Source organism: Panulirus ornatus, chromosome 19 (genome assembly GCF_036320965.1).
Source record: "Panulirus ornatus isolate Po-2019 chromosome 19, ASM3632096v1, whole genome shotgun sequence".
In the NCBI taxonomy this organism is placed as follows: Eukaryota; Metazoa; Arthropoda; class Malacostraca; order Decapoda; family Palinuridae; genus Panulirus; species Panulirus ornatus.
In genome coordinates this window covers 9,602,877-9,623,483 of record NC_092242.1, presented here as the reverse complement: position 1 = coordinate 9,623,483, position 20,607 = coordinate 9,602,877, and the positions used below count along the sequence as shown (strand labels likewise).

At 38.4% G+C, this 20,607-nt stretch overlaps 1 protein-coding gene across 8 annotated transcripts in view; it reads left to right on the top strand.

The window, feature by feature from the left end:
- The window catches only part of LOC139755378 (carboxyl-terminal PDZ ligand of neuronal nitric oxide synthase protein-like), a 472,165-nt gene extending 451,579 nt beyond the window's left edge, over positions 1-20,586 (top strand). Inside the window, exons 2-7 of one of the 8 annotated variants that reach the window (XM_071673600.1) lie at positions 1,191-2,529; positions 2,823-2,973; positions 5,272-5,420; positions 8,164-8,379; positions 9,212-9,370; positions 15,582-19,256. In XM_071673600.1, the coding sequence (XP_071529701.1) occupies positions 1,531-2,529; positions 2,823-2,973; positions 5,272-5,420; positions 8,164-8,379; positions 9,212-9,370; positions 15,582-15,941 (2,034 nt within the window). In that variant the 5' untranslated portion in view covers positions 1,191-1,530 and the 3' untranslated portion in view covers positions 15,942-19,256. Of the gene's footprint in view, positions 1-1,190; positions 2,530-2,822; positions 2,974-5,271; positions 5,421-8,163; positions 8,380-9,211; positions 9,371-15,170 lie in introns of those variants that run through there. The other 7 variants (XM_071673599.1, XM_071673603.1, XM_071673604.1 and 4 more) reach the window with 7 other exon arrangements.
- Positions 20,587-20,607: the final 21 nt, after the last annotated feature.

The following is a 20,607-nucleotide window of genomic DNA, read 5'->3' as shown; positions in this document are numbered from 1 at the left end:
TAGTATCTTTATATTTTATCTTTTATTTTATTGAAAAGTTTCATTCTTGAAATCCGTTTCGTCCAAAGGATCTTTGATTTTGTTATAAGTATATTTCAACCAAAACTTTTCCTGAAGACACTTACTGTCAGGTTCTAGCTAACAAATAGAGTTTTCGTGCAGACTTTACGCTTAAAATCCGGATCGGATTTTTGAATCGGAACCGCGTAATTTCAAGAGGGGAAACCTCCTGATGAGGTTGTGGCAGTAGTGGCTTATCTGCTCCACACGAAATTCCAATGGACCCTTCCTTTTGGGTTCAGATTACTCGTTTGTTTTTTTTTTATTCGAGAGTACAATACCCTACACGCCACATCCCCCCCGTCTCTGAAGGTTGGCTCTTATCACGATGATCGTCTTGCCGCTCTTGCTATCCCTTCTCCCATGGTGGAGCCTCTCTACTCATGCAGTTTGCTTTGCTGCACACGGACGCTCGGGATTTTGGAGCAAAAAGAAAAAAAAAGAACATGTCAAGGCACCATAGTGTCGTGCTAGTTAGTGGCACGTGTGAAATTAGTACTTCAGCCACTTCAGCTTGACTGGTACGACCCAGGTCTTTGACCTGACCTGGGTATAAAAAGGCCAGGCCATCTTAACGATGCGGGTAACAGCGCCCTTCTCAGGGATCGTATCGTCATGGTTGTCGCCGTTCCTCCTCTTCGATCGCTCACATCAGCACAGAGACTGAATTCGTGAGTCATATGACTTCTTTTATTCACATGTTGAGAATCGCGCACCTCCATCACTATCTGTCGGAATGTGATCGTGTCTCAGCCAGAATAGCATATATCACGTCCTCTTGAGGTGAGTCTGCCGGCGCGGCACAGTGGCTGTGTCATGTTTCACTATCGACCATGGTCGTCATGTTTACCAAATGGCGTCTTAGCTACGTCTCTTCGTTTTATATCAGCTGGCTTATATTTCTTGCTTGTATCTCCCCTGATGATGTGATTGTTACACAAAAGTGCACTTGGGAACTTATCGTGTTTCATTTCCCCCGTGGACTCATAGGAATATATATATATATATATATATATATATATATATATATATATATATATATATATATATATATATATATACACTGCAATATGTTTACATGTTGAATAGGAAATGTTAGAAATTATATTGTTTATATCTTGAACTGTCAGATGAATTCTAAAAAGGTTACCAATTAACATCAAACATGAAGGTACGTTTGAGAAAGTGTAAGAAACTCACGTGTTGCACAAACAGTCATCAGTGTTGAGAGATATTTGCGAGACTCGACGTAAAAGAGTAATCTGAGGCTTGGGAGGTGAGGGGCAGTACAGACTGGTGAGGGGGTGGCGGAGCGCAGGCCAAACGAGGTGGGTGATGGTGACGGCGGCTCTCTGGCGGTGGTGGGTTGTGGGCAGACCTCCGCGTGCCCCATGACAGTGAAGCCCATGCCTGTCAGCGGCCACAGGACGCCCCAGCCCGTGCCGCACCCTCAGCCTGCCCCTTGCCGCCATGCTGAAGCAGCACGGGGGGTCAGACGCCGCGATGTGCGTCCCAGACGATCGTCCGCGCAAGAAACTCTCATTTCGTGAGCCCGAGGTGGTCACCCCGTCCAGGAATGGTGGACACGCGGCCACGCTCTCCCACAGACATCACGGTGTGGCTCTTCCCCTGCATTCGGCCCTTCACCATCACTCGCAGCTGCACCACCCCCACCACTCATCCAGACATACACTTGGCCGCCCTCACAGTATAGCTGGCATCGTGGGCTTGGGTGGCTTCAGTGCCCTGGGTGGTGTGCCGGGAGTAGCTAACCTGACGGTGCCCTCCACTCAGTTCGTCACTTCTCCTGGAACAGTGTCTGGTGTAACTTCGATGTTAGGCAACCCAGGTCTCCTTGGTCCCACCTCCGCACCGGGTATTTTGGCTGGGCCCGCAACACCCATATTAACCCCACCCACTAGCCCCACCCACACAGCTTCTAGCCAGCTCGCCACACCTCCGGTACGGCCGGGCCCCAGCAGCCAGCCGTCAACACTCACCAGTAAGACAGCGCCTACTCAGCCCTTCACACCCTCGACAAGGGCGGGTTCATCTCAGGTGACCGCACCAGTGTCAAAAGGTGTTGTAATTCAGCCACCTGCATCGCCAGTCAAGATGTCTGCCGCCCAGCAGCCTCCCACGCCCCCTGCGAAGTCTTCTACCAATCCCTTAGCCTCAAGCACGACAAGGACATCTGTCAACCAGCTGCCAACGCAACAAACTAAGGGTGGGCCTTCCCAGCCCGCCACTCCGTCAGGAAAGTCTCTCCCACCAAGCGGGAGCAAAGCTACGGGTCATAATAAGCCGACTAAGCCTGCCTCTCGGAGCAGTTCTTTCAAAAAGCAAAGGTCATCGCCAGTGCAACAAGCCGTTACCTTCCTGACGGATCGAGGGGTGGTGAACGGACGCACCCGTAGCCAGCAGGGAGACAATGCCGCTGCGGCTAGTCTCGAGGACATCGACCTAGAGGTGAGTTACTTTGATCGTTATCAGTCTAGGGGTTTGTTTAGTGCTCAGTACATCAACCTAGAGGTGAGTTAGACATCAGGTAAGTGTATGCTACCGGGGGCGTGAAACCAGACGACCAGATCTTAAAATGTATGTTCTCTGCAGCAAGTGGCCAAGTGCCGTGATGTTTAAAGGTTTAGTTCTGGCAAGCCTCGGTAGTTTAATGATAAACTTGGTGTCCGCCAACGCAACACCCCAGAGGACGGGGAACAGAAAGTTTAAATCTAACTTGTCTTCTCTCTCTCTCCCCACAGAGTCAGGCGATGAGGGTAGTTAGAACCGTAGGTCAGGCGTTCGAGGTTTGCCACAAGATCTCCGTGAAGGACACTCCGCCTTCCCCAGAACCCCCTGAAGACGAGGCCAGTGAGCACGGCTCAGACGCTTCCACAGAAAAGCTTAAGAAAGGCAAGTTTTTTTCTTCTTCTAAACTTTAGTCTGTGTGCACAAGAGCAAATGGGATAATAAGGTATAGGGGTTCACAGTCGATTGGTTGGTTGTTTGGGCTTTAGGCTGAACACCTTGTCAAGGTGATTAAGGCCATCAGCAAGTTACCACCAACAACAACGAACCAAAGCAACAGTTTGGGTGGCGCCCAGCCCGGGCTGTTGGGGAGAAGACCCCCTGAGGACTTCACTAGGTCACCAGTCGAAAATTTTGGGACGCTTTAGGTATTCCAGACAATTCTTGCTGCCTGGGTGGATCTTGATAGAACTAGGCTAATATATCGACCACTGTAAGGCTGAACAGGCTTGAACAGCAGTTAGGAAAAGGACATGGCACTTATTCTCAATATGTGATCACTGATTTAGTCTCTGATTGTAGAACTTTTAATCAGCATATTTTAATGTACTTCTACAGTAATAGATTAACTCTGTTCATAAACTGCATTACTGACCGGGTTTTTTCAGTAGGATGGCAACAGTTTTTCAGTCAGACATTTTGAAAAGTTACTGAAAATTGCGCAACTGCTTCTGCTCTGTGGATTAGGTTATAGATGACGAGTGTCTGAGGAATGACTTGAGTTCTTGATGAAAGTTACATGCACCTTAGTTGCCTCCCATACCCTCTTCCTGGGTCTGCTTAAGGAATCCACTATTTACCCGAATTAACTTAGACGTTAACAACAATCATTGACCAGCGCTTCCGTAGTATTGTTACGCGAGAGCACTTGAAATGGCAGCGTACGTGGTGGTGTTGGTGTTGATAGTTCCTATCGTATGTAAAAGGGAATACATTATTATTTGAGGAGTTTACTTTTGATTTATTATCAGCGGGGCTTTCAAATGCACGTCGAGCGTAATCTGCTAAATTTTTTCTTTAACCTGTTTTTTTAAGCTTCATGCGTGTGACGTTTTGTTTATGTGGGTATTCATTCGTAAATTTACGTAATAACTTTATTGATACTTGCATCGACATTCTGTTGTAGCATTGGTAACTGAGAAGTAACATTTTTTTTTTAATTGTTGGCGGCAGAATGTGAAAACTATTTTATAGTCTTTCATGTATCATAGAACCTTTTCACAGCTTTTGGAATGTGCCCCAGTATCTCAGGTTTGTTGTTAAAAGTGGCAGTATTAATATAACAGTTTACATGGAAGGTGAAACAACCTAGCTGACCCTTCTTGACCATCGTAGGTGAGACAGTAAAAAGGGGTGACGTATGACATTAACGCCAGCGGTAACAGTACCTAGTCTGTGTTACGAGCGTGCCAATATGTACCTCTTCGACCAGTTTTCGAATTGTTTCCGAGTCTATAGGTGCGACTCACAACCTCGTTTCGAGCCTACAGCTATTGCTTACACAACCTCACGGTGGTGACTACGCGTGGAGGTCTCAAGTTTTCTCTGTACGACTTAGTAAAGCTCAACATCGCCATGGAGATGAGTCTGCGTCTGGAAACAGGGAAACTACCACTAGGAGCCCTTGTGTCACCTCCCTTGAACCCTTATGAGTGTTTTTCTCGGTTGGAAGCTTAGTCGCTGTTTCGTATCACTGGTTGAGGGTTTCGGTGCTCTCAGTGATCAGAAGCGTTGAATTTGGTTCATATGAAAGCAGGAGCTGTTTTAGCTGGTGTGGAATGGTTTAATATCGTTATTAGTAAGCTGTAAAGGGAATTCTTTCTAAGCTCATTAAGGATCGGAGAACAATGAGCAGTGTGATCACGCCACTAAATCGAATAAATCGTGTGGCTTCGTGATTGTGAGTATTTTAGATTATTGAAACACAGGCTAATCCTGGATGTTATTGAGGAAAAGAGAAGAGAAAATCGCATAGTATTCCAAAGGAAACTTGACCAATCAACTATATATGTTTGCATAGCCATGGAAATGACAAGAATCATGAGGAAAGGACTTTATATACTCGTTTACAAGTCTACCTCAAGGGTAGGTCTAACCTTAATTGTTTGTGGCTGTTCCTGGTAAATATGTTTCATGTTAAGCTAAAAGTTACTCCGAGCCCTTCCCATCATGCACGGATTTCAACTTAACGAAACTATTACCAATGTATAAGTCGACCCCATAATTTTCTGCCTAAAATCTGGTCTTAATAACTCAAACTATACATAAGTATATACGGTAATAAGAAAGAAAAAAGAATATATAGAAATCATAAGGAAAGTTATTAACGTTTGTTTAGTAAACCAGCTTAAGCTAGGAGGCAGCATGGACTCAAAATTAATCCTTATTTTCCTTCAAACACAGATCTCTTAGATCCAGAGAGCACCCAGGAGGACCTAGTAACCCTTACACCTTCAGACTCAGTCAATGAGGACTCTGTAGAACACCTTTTGCAGCGGCCCAACAAATTGGAGCCACTTGCTCCACCTGCTGGTTCGGATATTCTTTCCAAGGTAAGAAGAATTCTTGTATTCACTGGCAGAATCAAGAAACTTTATCCGTTTTGAATTTTAACCAGCTGTGAAATTAGATTATGAAATTTTGTACAGGGATGTTTCTGCAGTGATAGTACTGTGTGGTAATCATTGGTGTACTCAAGAATATAAAGTTATGTTTCAAGTCCACTTTTGGTGCCTGGGATGACATTATTATTATTATTATTATTATTATTATTATTATTATTATTATTATTATTATCATCATCATCATTGTCAACATTATTATTATTATTATTATTATTATTATTATTATTATTATTATTTTCCTTTCTTGTGTTTCTTACGAAAATGAGAGCTTGAATTTCTTCCTTAGATGTAATAGATTTATTAGAGTATAAAGTCATGGCATACATTAAACATTTTTTTTTAGTTAATAGTTATTATCCCATGACCTACTGTATATTGAAATTCATTTTGGTTTCCTGTCAGAGAATACTGTTGTCTTCCACCTCTACGAGTTTTTTTTTTTTTTTTTTTACTCCAGTCATTCTCGATTTATTAAGTTTAAGACTTTCCCGATATAGTACAAGGTTGTTGGCTACGCATCCCAAAGTGCCCATCAGCATAGTGTTAGAGTTCTTGTAAGCATTACTGTTATGACCTGTCATGTGTTTATGTTATTTACTTAAGTTGATGAGCAGTTTCTTGATACCTTCGTGTTATATGTTGTTTCATAGAGATTTATCTGAGGTGGTTCCAAGAAAGTTTAACATGTTAGCTTCTGTATACCTTTGTGTTATGTTCCCTCAGGACATCTCGTTGTCACCCCTGCATGTCTGTGGACTCATGTTTGTTCCTATGATAACTCAGGAATAATACGTTATAAAAAATTTTGTATTTACATCATAGGTATCCTCTTTTTTTTTTTGCATGTTTTTTTCTAATATCTATACCTACGAAGTTCTTAATGATGGATAGTTTGGATGTATAACACTGGCTTAACGAAGGCTCAATGGGCCTTCATGTCTAGGCCTGTTTTGCAAACCTTGCTCGTTTAGTTCAGTTTTTACTTCACTGTTATATGAAGGATATCATTAAGACATGATAGAAGTGGTTAGCTATGTGTAAGAATAAAAGAATTCTTAGCATCCCCATTTTCTTTGAGAACGTAAGAACTCTTTGTATCCCCATTTTCTCTTTGCAAACTTTGCGAAGGCTTATGAAATTATGTCACCGATCGATTACTTTTAATTAAAAATCCAGTGACAAAAGAATAAACTGGTTACAGAGAAGTGCAATAGGATTGCTTGATGTATATAGCACATCCAGGAAAAATAACCAAGTTAGGTTAGAAACTGAGGTAAGTGGAAGCTACAAGGAAGGGCCAACAAAGGTTTCATTTTGGGATAGAAATAAAAGAGAAATGTATGAGACCTACTGCACATATACATTATGTTAATATCTAAGGCTCTACCCTTAAGAACTTGGTCTCATACATATATGAGACCTTACTGCACATGCACTGTATATTAATATCTGATGCCATCTACCTTTATAAAGCTTGGTCTCATGCTGTGTTACACCTAAGTTGCATTAGGCTGTTAGAAGATACAACCTGCAGACCTACATAACCATCACATCCTGGCTGCTTGTGGTACATGTTGTAGATATTGATCCAGGGCTTTATTAGAGTAGGTTGTGAGAGGAAATAACTGGAAAGGTACTTGTATGAAAGCTCTTAAGAATGGTATGGCCTTGTAACACAATAGATACAATAGTAGGTTGGTAAAGAGAACATCAGTATGATTGAAGTTAAATAGAATAGAGTTGGACTTTGAAAGAAATGGAATCGCTTAGTGTCGGAAGTTTTCAGGTGAAGAATGACTTATTTTTGAAAGTTTTCGGGTGAGAATACCAGATGACCAATGTAAAGATTAAGTCCCTGCTTTGGGGCCCCTGCAGTGCTTAGGATAATGTCAGGATAATGTGTGACATGTACATGTCTTTATATATAATGAGCACAGGGTAATTAAGGAGTAAGTGTTGAGTGTCTTTTACTGTGTATGATTGCTCTTATGATGCATTACAAGTGTCTGTAATGTTAGAGCAATGGGTGGTACCCAAAACATAGATGGAAAAGGGTAATTTCTTACATGTTTAGGAAGTGTAGTTTCAGATGGGTGTTTGTCTGGCATAAAAACTGAGTTATAAGGGCAGTTGCATTATGCTTATAGGTTTAATTTGATGTGTATGTTTTGGGAGGGTAGAGATCTCTGAGTAGAGACTTCCAAAGTGTGAGGCATGGGTTAGTATTTTATTCCTACTTGGGGTTTGCTGGTTGCTTATGGAGTGGTTTAGGTGAGAAGCGTGTTGTGTTTTTGCAAAGAACTGAGTGCTGAGCATATCGTGGATGGAGGTATGAATGGTTGTGATGGTGTCCCTTCATTAATCAACATGTAGTGCAGGTAACACTTCCTGTGACAGGCATACAGTTTTATATCTACCTTGAATTTCAAATGCTGAAATATTCTTCAAAACTCTATTCACTTAAGCAGACTTGATGCATGTTACACTTGTTTAAGCTGGTTTAAGCTAACAAGCTGTATACATTTCATCCCTCCCAGATAAGTGGGAACAAAGATTAAAATAATAGGCAATGAAAATTGTGTAACTGTTTTCGTAATTCGAACTTGCAGTACTTCAACATAAATTTTGAGGCAGTAGTTACATTATTATAATAACCTAATTGTTTTTACAGGGTGCCGGTGAGACTTACACCTCTCCACTCAGTGAGCCTTTGCCATCTGGCGACACACTTCCTATGGCAGGCACACCTCTTTCTGTCCATCATGAATTACAATTGCTTCGAGAACAGCTTGAGCAGCAGCAACAGCAGACTCAGGCAGCAGTATCTCAGGTCCACCTTTTACGAGACCAGTTGGCAGCAGAAACAGCTGCTCGATTGGAAGCTCAGGTACATCTGCATTGTTTTTTACATAGTGTTCTTCATTTATGTATGGCATTAGCTATGAAATATACTGCCACAAGAGTTCCTCACAATGGTTCTTATATTTGTACAAGATAGGAAGGCATGGATTGAATACATCTGTGGAAAATGAAACTGTTATTTTTCTAAGCCATGGTAGAAAGCATAACTCACTTATAACCACCTTGCTTGAAAGATAAGATAATGAGTGTGAGGAAAGGAACATAAGTAAGATCAGACTGGTGTTCCTTTGGTTTTGTAGACCTGACTGTTAAGAGTTGAAATGTTTAAGGAAGGAAAACATGGAAGAGAATTCTTTGGCTTCATTTTTAGAGGAAGGAAAGAATTCCTCTTATGATTGACCTCCACACAGAAACTTGGGGAAGCAGCTGCCAATCATGTGTTGGGGCCTGCTTTCAAGAGGAGTTTCTTAATTAATACATATAGAATAGAGAGGGAAGCAACATCACATTGAACGTTTGTATCTGAAGAGCTTATAAAGAAGAAGAGCTTCTATATATGTTTGCGGTAATCCATACTGGAACTAATGAAAACCACATTATATGAAATAGCTGCTCACAAGAAATATGATTATGTTATTTAAACAGTACTACCAGTTTTGGGGAAGTAAACTTTATGTTGCTCATTTTGTGGTGTTCTCATGGTAAAGAGTGGAGGATATAGGTATGCCCATCATCATTATGGTATTGCACTGCTGAATTTTAGCATTTTGAATTCTGATAGTTGTCTCAACAAATTTAAGATCATTCCTCGGGATTACTTTGTGGAGACTGTATTAACCATGATTCCTTCATCTCAGGCTCGCACTCATCAGCTCTTGGTTCACAATAAGGAATTGCTTGAGCACATTCAGGCCTTAGTTCTTCAAGTTCGTGATCTAGAATTGAAGCTAGCTGGGAGTGGAGGCATCTCGGGATCAACACAGTTACTTCCAACTCCACCAGAGATAAAATCACAGGTAAGGACCATTTGAAATTTTTTAGCCAATATGGTGATAAATGTTAACAGATTTCAGTTACTCATTTGTAGTAAGGTATTTACTTCTAACATAAGTAATTGCTCAACTGGTGTATGAATATCACTCTTAAGGGAAATATATTTCAGAATTGTTTTTACGTAAAAGTTCATTTGATGAATTAAGGATTGGAAATATTGATTCTCTTTATTTGTTTACATTAAGTGAGCAGATATATGTGTATTGTGTGTTAGCTTGTTGCATTTTTTATGTGTTTTTAAGTTTGCTGATTGGCACTAAAAACAGCTGAGCTTTTTATTTTAATTGTTTTTAATGTATTTACTCGTTCATTTGTTCCTTAGACATTATCATTGAGTTTCATAGTCTTGCTTGGTTATTTACATATTCACTTAGTTCATCTAATTAAAATGGGTGTGGATAAAAAGTTTCTTTAGCAAATTATTTATCTGTTTGTCGTGCTAGCTCATTTGTCAAACTGGGTCCTATTTTGCACATGGCACACAGCTCTTGCATACCTTATCCATCCAAAAGATATAAAACATTAAAGGTCTGTCTGTAGGTACTATATTCACTAAGCCACCTAGCTAATTGTACTTGCCTAAAGCTGCAGCTGTACCACCTGGCACCCACCACCACATTCCCAGTATGTCCAGTCATCAGAATTTGGAAGAGAGGAACAGGTTGATTGGTGATTAGTACAGTACAATGGGAAAATGAATCAGTCATCATGCAGATTTAATGTCTTGAATGAGATATAAGATTTGCAAGTAGGTATTACCAGTCTGGCAACTTAGACATTATTAATATAGAGTAACAGTAATTTTGGCAAGAGCTGAACAAGGAATTGAAAGGAAATATGATTCCCTACTTGACTGCTTAAAAAAAAAAGTGTGGTTCCACATCCAATTTGCCCACAGAGTATAAGAAAATTCCCCTTGCAAAGCACATTTGTGAAGGGGAAATCTAGGAAAATAGTTTAAAAAGAAATACTGATGGACAAAAATATTATCAGTTTGCTTGCTTGGATTGCATATGATTCTGCCATTTATTGAAGTTGGTGAAATTGTATTCTTCACTGTTGAAAGAAGCGTACCCTCCCAATTTATTTATCAAAACATATCCTAGAAAAAAAATAAAAATTAAAGCATGAAGTAGATTATTATCTTTAAATTTTTGATGAGATGACATTAACCATTCTTTGATACTCTGAATAAAATAGCTTGTGATTAGGATCCTCAGTACATTGTACAGAACTTAGAAAGGCTGGGATCCATGAATCTGGGAGGTAATAAATGATACTCTGCATCCCAAATTTACATCTCAACATTATCTCATCCATTTTTTTATAGGAGAAATTTGGGGTGCAGTCATCTCTCTAGGTGTAGGGTCAAGTAAACAGTCATTATTAGTAAGTATTTGAATGTTTTATTAAATAACTTTTGTCCAAGAGGTGTGTGCTGGGGACATACACAGATTCAGTTTGACATCATAGAGCCTTCCAGTGAGGAAAGTGACTGTCATGGTCAGTGGCATTAAACGGTCAACAAGAGCTGGTTAGTTCATGAGATTAACTAGATATATTGTTAGAAATTCTTCCTACCCTTTATCTAGATGATTATTAGACTTAGAACATTTTAGTTGGCAAAAATAACAATCTTTACTGTAGAAGAATGGTTCATGTGCATGAAATCTTCTTTGTCAAGTTATGATGGTTTCCAAGTATTTATTTCCATAACTACAGTAGTTCAGTAGCTTAAATCCTTCATAATCAGTAAGACAGAATCTTTAGCAAGTCAGTATGATTCATTTTACAAAGACGCAGTAATGACCACTACTGAATTGTTTTATTTAGTGTGATTTATACAGTTAAATCTTCTGAGCATGAAGGAACAGACCCTCTTTGATTCCCATGATGAATGAGGTACATGTAACTAGCAGTCAGCAACATGTAACTGGTAACAGTAACTGATTTGTGATGCAGTTTTTGGTCTTACATTTTTTACCTGCTTTTATTCAAAATGATTGCAGTATGAAATTATACACACCAGATTGTACTGTTGTCACCATTACAACAAGTTTAATGAAATAAATGCGCAATACCACTAGCACGTTGATATTTACAATACAGTAATTATAAATTTTTTACTTTTTTTTTACGTAATTGTTCTATGATATTATATGTTCCAGAAAGTAAAAGTATGCCATTGGTATCACCATTACAGTGAGTTTTATGAGATGCTTAATACTGCCAGTATGTAAATGTTTATATTATCAGTATAAGACACTGTTTTTGGTATTACTTTTATTTCTTTTGTTCTAAAATGAATTTTCTGCAATATGAAATACACCAAATAGTAAATCTTATATTATTATCACCAATTTTGAGACTTATGAGGTGTGAACTACTGCCTGTCCATAAATGCTTGTGGTGATTATCAATTTGGTTTTTTTCGGTGTTACTAAGTTTTTACATTCATTGTTCATAATTGATTGCTTTATTATGTTATATGCAACAAATAGTAAATCTTATCTGGCACAACACCACAATTTAAAAAAGTTATTTATTTGATCGCCTTCATAAGTATTTATGAAAAAAATTGTATTCCTTTCTACCTTAGTGTTGTATAGTTCATTCTCCATGAAAGGTTAACATGCACTTGAAAACATATAGTGATCTTATAGACCCATGAATGGATTATTAAAGAAATTTCAAAGATTCGACATATATTGCTTCCAATGTGTGCCATTGTAAGTATTCTTGAGAATGCATTTTGAGACGTCCATGTGCGAGTGTTGAATATACCTGTTTTGATATGCTTTTGAAATGTAAAGAGTAGGGAAAGTTTCTTTGAGGGTTTTTAATCATTTAGGACTGTTATGGTCTTTAACAACAAAAACCTGTGAAAGACTTAGAAATCAAAAAATATATTTAGTAAGCAAATGATTTCTACTAGCCATGGCTAATCTGAGACTGACAATGGGACCCCTGCTAACTTTAATTGTAGCTGACATTCCATTTTTATGGTTAAATCTCATTCTGGACCTTTGATGATAATCAAGAATGTTCGTCTCTTTCACATGTTCCCAGTATGACTGTTGTTTTCCCATCTTGCATTGTTATGCATTTGTTTGGTATATTTATTCAGTAAGGATGTCAGTTTTGTTGGTCAGGCTCCATTATTTCTAAATGTTTGGAATAGTTTGCTTATGAACCAGTAATTTACTATAGCCATTCCAAATATATTTTATTGTCCTCTCTGCATGAGTTGCTCCTTTATTCAGAAATTGCATTTTCCAGTTATTCCATTTATTTTCTTAATGGTTTATCACACTGAAGTTAAACCATTAGTCATTTTAAGGTTTCTTGGTTAAATTCAAATATATTTCCAGTGGGTGTATGTTACAGACTTTTTTTCTTAATCTAGATTGAGTCAGGCATGTAGCATCTGTTTAGTGAAATGCAAATTCAAATGGAGCTTTAAGGATTGGTACAACATCAGAAATCTAGGCATTAGAATTCCAGAAATTTCAGAAGTGTGTAAACGTTTCAAGGATTTGCAAAGAATTTGTTTACCTCGCTGAAGTGGGAAACAGTGATCAAGTATATTAATAAAAAAAAACAATCCTAAGCATAATTTTTTTCTGTTCTTGTTATGTGTATTTTTATCTATTATGAGAAAAAATAGTATGCTGTCACACTGGTATGACACCCTAGGTTAACCTATTCAGTGCATGGAGTTAGAATTTTAGAATTTAGTTCTTCACATGCCCTCAAAATTTAAAAAGATATCTGGCATACTCCAAGTTACAAACAAGCATTTTGGATATTTATTGTTGTACTAGTATTTAGACCTTACTTGAATGTTTAGTGTTTCTTGCAGATCTTATCCTCACATGAAAGTTTGCTGTGTCGTTTTGATGAGTTAATGTACACTTACGTTTGAAGTTTAGGGGAATGGCATTATGCAAACAAGTTTGAATGGCATTATGCAAACAAGTTCAACAAAGCTGTTGAACCAAGCCATTTATCATGTGTGATCAGCAATAGTTGAATGCTTTTCCTTCTGTGTATGAATGGAAGTATCTAAGTTATTCATTAGTGGAGAGAGAGTTACTGAGATTTTTTCATATGGTATTTGTGCTTGCTTCTGGAATTTTCCTATTTTTGCATAAAAAAAAGTTTTTCATCAGTCATAGATGTTAACATTGCTTCTCAATTATTTCGTTTTCCTTTAATGCTCTCTGCATTTACTCGTTCTTTAATTGGCACAACTTGATTACAGTAGATTTTCCTCACCTTCTAATTTCTTATTTCCTGTTTACTTACCCTTTCTTCTAAGAACTCCTCCACATTGTGGAATCAGTTGTAATCATGTTTTGTCGCATGTCTTCCTTTCTATCCAGAACGGTGGCTAATACCCCTAATTCTGTAACTTACCACTCCTGCTCAGGTACAGATTTTCTTGCCCATGGTTAGACTTCTTTAGGGAACTTTTCTCCTCATATGGGATGGCTAAGCTGGTGATGCATACTAGGATGTTAAGAGCCAAATAGATAGAGATATTTATTCTATCATCTTGTACTTGAAGGCAGTTTTGGCATTATCAAAAGCTTTTGACAGGGTTCGGCTTTGAGGCCTTATTTCTAAGCTCCTACTCTATAGATTCATATGACACCCCATTAAACTAAGAATGGAGCAGTGATACATCGATAGTTACACTCTTTGTTGCTTGTTGAATGCTCTCTAGCAAATCTGTCTCTCTTTCCAGCTCAGACAACCAAACTAGTCATTCACACTCTGATTTGTCAAAAATAGCTGTATATAATTTTCATTTAATATGTCTTTGTCCATGACTTTTTGTATCACTTAAAGTTTTGTCGCTTCATTAATGTATGCAAGGCAAGATGATTTTAGTGCGAGTTATTAGTAACTCTGTTTATATCGACACCCTGACACTTGCAAAATTTTTGTTTTATAAACATTTTTTTTTTTTCATATTTTTTTTTCATATATGTTCAAGCTTTTGACTTGCAGTCTCAACTTGTAATTATAAAAGGACGCCATTAGTTTTCAGACAATCTTAACAAACCTGAAATGGTGTGCTGATATTTGATTATAGTGAAAATGTCTTTCACAGATTATTTCTGTCAGTTATAGTAGGCCATAGCTGATGATCAGTCCAGGATGCACACACTTGAGCCAGTTAGAAATTGAATAGTTCCTTCGTAAATGAAGAAATAGAAACATTATTCTGTTTGATTTTCAGAAAAACTAGTATAATTACCTTCAGAATTGAATTAGAATTACCTTGAAACAGTACAAAAAGTAATCAGCACGGAAATCTAGATAACCTGTTTGTCATGCTTGAATTCTGTGAATAGATTATATTTGGTTAGGTACAGGTTTTTAATTTCATCAGAACAAAGAAATTCAAACTGATTCTTAGCAGTCTTCTAAGATTTTAAACTAAATTATTCTGTTGTAGATGTAATTTATGGTATCTCAAGCTAAAAGAAGTAAGGTTCTGTATTTTGTTGTCCCCATAGAATATTATATAGTCTCTACATAGATTGCATGATGCCATATGCATTTACAGTTTGGTTGCTCTTTTGTATTGTACCCAGTCCTGTATGTTAAAATTTTATACTGTTTGATGTGACTAACCGCTGCATTAGAGCCTAACAACTGACCTCCACCACGGATACTGAACCCAGAGGTCCACTGTGGCTAAGTGACTTGGTGTTGAGGTATGCATGGCTCAGTAGTGTTTTTTGTTTGCAGAAGCATGGTGTGTAGTGGCTGCTGCAGCGAGTGGCCAACTCATGCTCTCTCTCTGGCCAGCTCTTGGTGACCAATGCCAGTCCTGGCCACAGTAGCCAGTTGGCGGCAGCGTTGGATCTTGGAGGTCCGGCATCCCTCCTGTACCGGTCCCCTGAACCCCCACCCACACCTTCACCAAGTTTAGCTCATCGTTCCTTCCTTTTCCCATCACCCTCATCCCCGACCAACTCTGCAACCTCCCTCATAGGGGGTCTTCAGCTACCTATTGGACTCCAAGAATCCAGCTCGGTTCCTCATTCTCGTGAACCCTCACCCCGTGCAACAATGACAGGGCCACTAATACACCCTTTACCTGTATGGAGAAGTGAGGGAAGCAGTGCTGGGGAAGTAACCCTGGCTGTGCCCCAACAGGAACCTCCTACGAACCCAAGGCTACATGGAGTACCTCGACCTCGGGCAGCTCAGCGTTATGATGAGTGCAGCAGTACACCTTCCCTCAGCAGTGAGAGTGATCCCAAGCGAGACAGCAGTGGTCAGTCATCAGGAGAGAGTGTTACACAGGCTGTAGCACAGCTCTATTCCCAGGAAACTCATCGCTTGGCCCAAGTGCCAGAAGATGCAGTTCCTCTTGGTCCATATGGGCCTATACCCCTTGGCACGCCTCGTAACTTGAATGGACCCATCACACGTACTGCCAGTGAGCGAGTCTCTAGGCAGGAGACCTTGGCTCAGCTGCAACGTATGGCATGGGCTAGACACACCACAAAGTGAAATTTTTTAGGCATTTTTCAAATGTTATAAACTTCTTAGGAGTTATCATTTTGAGAACTGATAGTGCCCATTAAAAAGTGCATCCACCACTTCCGGATATGGAAACGTTTTCAAACAATTTAAAGTACATTCAGTAAGTAAATATTATCAACAGAATCATGGTGTATGTTATCAAAAGTTCACTAATATATTCTGTGCAGGTTCCACAAACATACTGATGAATATAGTGAGTCTAAGGTGATGTACTCCATATTGGACATGTGTACGGGTGTTCAAGTGGGTCAACCTGCTGTGCATGAATGAGAGTAAGCACCATCTACACCCACTCCTTTTAAAACCTGTGATACAGTCGAGAGTCCTTTGAGTGTGTTTTCGTTTAACATTTCAGGTGTACAAACTTAGTCTGAGGCCCATAGTATGGAACAGTTATCATGGCTGCTTACCTCTTGAACCTCTTTGCAGGATTTATTATTTCCAGTACGAGAGATAAGTTGTGAGTAATGCATTACAGGTGTTTGATAAAAAAGGCACTCAATTCTTACCTGTAGACAGCCACTCATATAGTCTTATAAAAAGTATGATTTTAAGGTATTTAATCTAGTTTTAGCCATGGTAATTAAATCTCCACTAATCATGAGTGAACCTACTTGAGGTTCAGAACATGGAAACCTGGTAAGTAGCATTTGTTTGTAGCTGTGGACTCCTGTCTGAGTTAACTAAGGATTGTTCAGAGTTGATGTCATACTCATGCCATATCATGCATGTTGCCAGATGAGAATCAGTCACTCCTATAGTCATGCATTTGGCAACATTGTATATCACCAACCTGAGCCATTTACCCAACTCCATATTCCTTTGTATATAGTTTCAGTCTAGAGTAAGACACCTGTTCTGTATATTTTTATGTACACTTCAAAACTAGGCGAGAAGACAAATCATACAAATAAATACAGTATGTAGCCTTAAGGATCTGGAATCTCAAGTGACTATACAGGATACAGTATCCCATAATGTTATGTTTCAGTACCTTGCTTATGGTTTATCAGTAGGTACATTTCTGGTGTAGATTATTTTATTTCTTTCTTTACATGCATTCTAATTTTGAAGGCATCCCTCAGACAGTATTGACTTTAGTTACAGTGCCAATTTAGTGCCAAAATGCTTAATTGAAACATTTTATGAACACTAATGTTTCAATTATAAGCAGTATTATGCGTTTCATCTCCCACACCCTAGCATGCCAAGATGCTCTGTGTCCAGGTTACACTTTATAAAGGTATGTAAACCCCGTATTTGAAACAAAAGTGACAGCAAAAGGTTTCAGCATTATTGTTGTTCATAGCATCCTGTACAAGCAATTCATCTCTTCCCCTCTAAACTATGCCTTACCTGCTTGATCATCTATCCTGTCAAAAGCAAACTTAACTGAGCTGCAAACCAAAAAAACAGACCGTTCATAATAGTTACTGTCTTGTAGTGACAAACACTCAGTACCTACATAACTAAACAAAATCCTCTCAATACAGCCACCTTAATATGCTCAGCACTCAGCTCTTTATAATGAAACTAGATCCTTCCCCTTGCAAATCACTCCAAGGCTAATCACCAAACCTTTAGTAAAGAATAAAAGCTTACCCTTGCCTTACACTTCAGGTCCACCCACCCCCAACAAAACATATATACACATATACACAAACATATACCCAGCAAGCACAAACCATCCATCCTCCCCACTCAGTCTTGGACACCAACCTATCTGGCATACATCAATCAGAAACCACACTTCCTAAACATATATGAGTTTCTCTTTCTTGTTCATGTTCTGGACATCATCCATCCCTTCAACATTACAAACATCAATTCAGCATATCAAAAGACCCTTTATGCCTGAGATGTTATTACCACAGTGAAGGTACAGAACACTTTCTGCTTATTTGCCCCACACTCGCAGCATAACTGCACTTTATGACCTGTGGTCCCACTTACTGAATGTTGCTAGCTTCCTGAGCACTACAAGGAGCCTTTTGGAGTTCCCTGAGCAGAAAGGTAGGTAGGCATATGAATATCACACAACAGCTAAAGAATGTGACCAGATGTGGCCTTTCTTTGTTTTCCTGGCGCTACCTCACTTACGTAGGGGTTGGCAATGCTGTATCCTTTGGGGCGGAGTGGCGCCAGGAATGGATCGAGGCACTCAAGTATGAATATGTACATGTGTATATATGTTGATATGTATATATATGTATATGGGCGTGTATGTGTATATGAGTGGATGGGCCATTCTTCGTCTGTTTCCTGGCACTACCTCGCTGGCGCAGGAAATGGCGATCAAGTATAATAATAATGATAATGAAATATATATATGTAGATGGCTCATCTTCCAGACATATCTTATTGCCAGAAAAAAAATCTGAGAAAACACATAGTGAAGATACACAACCCTTAACCTGCAAGTACCATTGCATTAGACACCCGAGGATTTGTGGTCGTTGTTTTACTTGCCTCAGTTATTGTTACATACTTCACTGTCAGTTACTAAAATATTATAATAATTCATTATGCTGTAACTTTCTATTTAAGAGCATAAAATGTGAAATGAAATATCAGTGTAATGTATCATGTTAAGAATATGGAAATTAGGTAATCTGATATATGAAGTTAGTACACACAATTCATATTATCCATTGTGGCTTTCACTTTGTTTGACCCTGGACCCTTTTCTGATTTCTGACCATACTTAATCCTTTGGCCATGATGATTGATCCAAGTCACTGTAAAGATCATTGTAGTTTACCACAAAAATCATCAGGAAATTATAATCATTTGAATAGCTAACATGGTTGGCCAGTACTTCCTTCATCAGAAATTAGCCTTGGGAACCTAGATAGTCTTGTTTTCTGCCCATTCTCGAGTTTAGGGATCTCGTACAGAACGATGACCAGTGCACTATCTCACATCACCCTTGTATTGATTTATCTATTTATTAATTTTTACTTTTGTTTATACCATAATTTAGGTAAGTAATGAACTTCATATGGACACCGCCAGCACCCATTAGGTGTTGCCATATATCCACAACAAAACAATAATTCTGTTACTAACCGACACTGAAGCTGCCATTGTCACTTGCTCAGCAATTTTCATTCATTTTTGTTTTTCATGTAATTTAGCTGTTATGTTTGTTATAATGTCAAGATATGCTGTATGAGTGTATTTTATGTATTATAATGCATAATTAAAGATAATGAAAATATATGATGATTTTAGTGAGTGCACTTGTGCTGGTGACACAGGGCAGCTTAGTGTCCAATTAAATCTTGTGCTTTATTTTTCCTCTGTCCTTTACAGTTCGTTCATTGTTATGGGTGTCTTTTGTATTATAATGCATAAAGATATATACCAGGATCCTCATATCATGATGGCTTGTAGTGAAATTTTGCTATATCAACTTATGAGAATTAGCATACAAATTCAGAAAATGAGACTAGTTTTACCAGACGTTTTATAAAAAAAATCCATATTTTTAATTTACCATTTTGAATATTCACTTCCAATGATATCAAAAATTTTGTAAGATTCTTCAGTCATAATCTCTTTTATAGTAATGTCAAGTTTGAGTATTATTAAATTCATATATCACAAGCTCAGGAAAAATTGTTTAGAATCTTTCCACTTGCCTATTGTCACCATTGAAGGAATGCCATTGTAACATTCAGCATTCGTAGTGTCTCCTTTAAAGGAAAATCACCTGGTTATAGGCCATTAAAATCCGAAGTATACCCTGATGAAATGTATCTTAACAAATATACTGAAATGGGTAAACTTTAGCTTGCAATCCCAATCTGAAAATGGCAGTACACTTTGTGTGAACACTTGCCTGTTTCTTTTGGGATGTAGAAGTAAACTTATTTTGGCAATATTTGTGGCAGATGGATCACATTATTTTGCTTCACCATTATTATAAAATAAGTAAAAGCTCCTCAAAACACTTTACTTATCAGTGTTTTATCATTAAAGGAAAAGCAAGGAATTCAGTATCAAAAAATGAGAGAAAACCAGGTTCATATTTCTAATTTGCCATATGAAATACCTAATACCATTACTGTATGATTTTCCTTTAACATTAATGTAATTAAAGAGGGTATTTGAGTTTTTTGTATTCATCATGTCTTTCATAATAATAGCAGAGAAAAAAATTAATTCTCCCAAGCTGTCTTGCTTCACTTAGTTTGTGGTCCTAATGATTACAGTTATATGTTTTAGTATGCATGTGAAAAGTGACCAGCAGTGGGAATGTGACTTTACAATTTTACTAGAGCTACCTGGAAAGATACTCATGGGATCTTTAATATTTACTGTGCAGTTATGTTATTGTTTGGTAAAGATACATAAATGCTCAAATATTTGAGTGCAAATATTGTAACATTTGTCTGTCAGTGCATCCAGATGTTAATGTCAACAATCAAAATGGTATGTCTGTCCTTAAGTGCTCTCCTCCTTCTGTTGGGTTTAGAGCTAAGTTATTGATGAATTTCCTGTGCAAAAGGGAAGTCAGTTTTCTAAAATGCGTAAGAGGCACCCAGCATTTACTAACTGTATCAGTGAACTTAGGAAAAATCTGTCTTGATGTAAAACGATGTGTTAATGAGTGTTTGAAGTCCAATTG